Source organism: Apaloderma vittatum, unplaced genomic scaffold, assembly GCF_000703405.1.
Source record: "Apaloderma vittatum isolate BGI_N311 unplaced genomic scaffold, ASM70340v1 scaffold26168, whole genome shotgun sequence".
In the NCBI taxonomy this organism is placed as follows: Eukaryota; Metazoa; Chordata; class Aves; order Trogoniformes; family Trogonidae; genus Apaloderma; species Apaloderma vittatum.
The window spans coordinates 6,897-7,958 of NW_009732846.1; the positions used below are offsets into that span (position 1 = coordinate 6,897).

At 56.2% G+C, this 1,062-nt stretch overlaps 1 protein-coding gene across 1 annotated transcript in view; it reads right to left on the minus strand.

The window, feature by feature from the left end:
- Positions 1–281: 281 nt before the first annotated feature.
- Positions 282–1,062, minus strand: part of LOC104278645 (gastricsin-like) — a 3,671-nt gene continuing 2,890 nt past the window's right edge. Inside the window, 3 exon segments of the mRNA XM_009875673.1 lie at positions 282–434; positions 594–692; positions 939–1,062. The exon segment at positions 939–1,062 is cut by the window's right edge and continues 2 nt beyond it. Coding sequence (XP_009873975.1) covers positions 282–434; positions 594–692; positions 939–1,062 — 376 coding nt within the window.

Here is a 1,062-nt window from a genome sequence, read left to right on the forward strand (position 1 = left end):
CACAGAACTCTGCCTAGGAGTTTATCATGACGCTTGCCTTGCTGGAGAAAGAGTGTCTGAGACACACAACCCACCAATCTGTGCTCACTCGTCACTCAACAAACTCAGAAGGTCAGAGACGATTTGGGATGCTGGGGTTTATTTGTAACAGGAGACTGTGAGAATCCTGCAGGGACAGGGAGCCGTGCAGGCGGATAAAGGGACATAAAGGTGCGTGGGAACCCCAGCAACACTGGCTAAGGTGTGTTTGGCCAGGAAAGGGGCTGGATTTTGCTGCTCCTCTATGCTGACGTGGCGAAGCCGATGCGGTTGTTAGCCATGTCAAAGACGGTGTAATACTCCTTGAGGAAGACATCACCCAAGATCCAGAGTGGCTGCCCATTCTGGGAAGGCAGGTAGGTGACCTCAATCCCAAGAGTGCAGTAGCCGTTGCTCTGTAAAGGGTACAATAACAGGGAGTCAAAGTCTCAAACGAGCACCAGGACGCTGCCAGCTGGGCTGCAGGGAGGTGGCATCTGCCGACACATTTGTCAAGAGGTCCTTTCCTGCCCCTCAGGGACTCAGGAGGGTGAAGCTGCTCAGCTCATACGTACGTTCATGACGTAGGCAGAGGGGCCGAGAGGGAGCTCAGTTCCGTTGATGACGAAGGTGATGGTGGGCAGGCTCTCGACCGTACTGCAGTCAACTGCATACTGTGGAGAGAGGGTGAAGAAGAGGTTATGGCAGGAACAGCACCAACTGTGAGAGGAGAAATACCCCCATATATGGGGGTAATGAACACTTTATCCCCTGCCAGTGCCACGTCCCTCCCTGATGCGCCTGCAGTACCACGTTCTGTGGGTGCCACGCGTTTTGTGGGACCTGGCCAAGTCCACGGCTTCTGGCTCACTCATGAGCCTCCACACCGCCTGCACCTCCAAAGCATCCCCCGCACTTACGCCGTAGCTGGTCTGCTGGGCACCCATGGCCTGAAGGAAGCTGTCGAGGTACGTCTGGGGCACGGTCAGCAGGTACGTTCCAGTGTCCACGATGGCCTGGCAGCCCTGGCTGCACCAGCCGGTC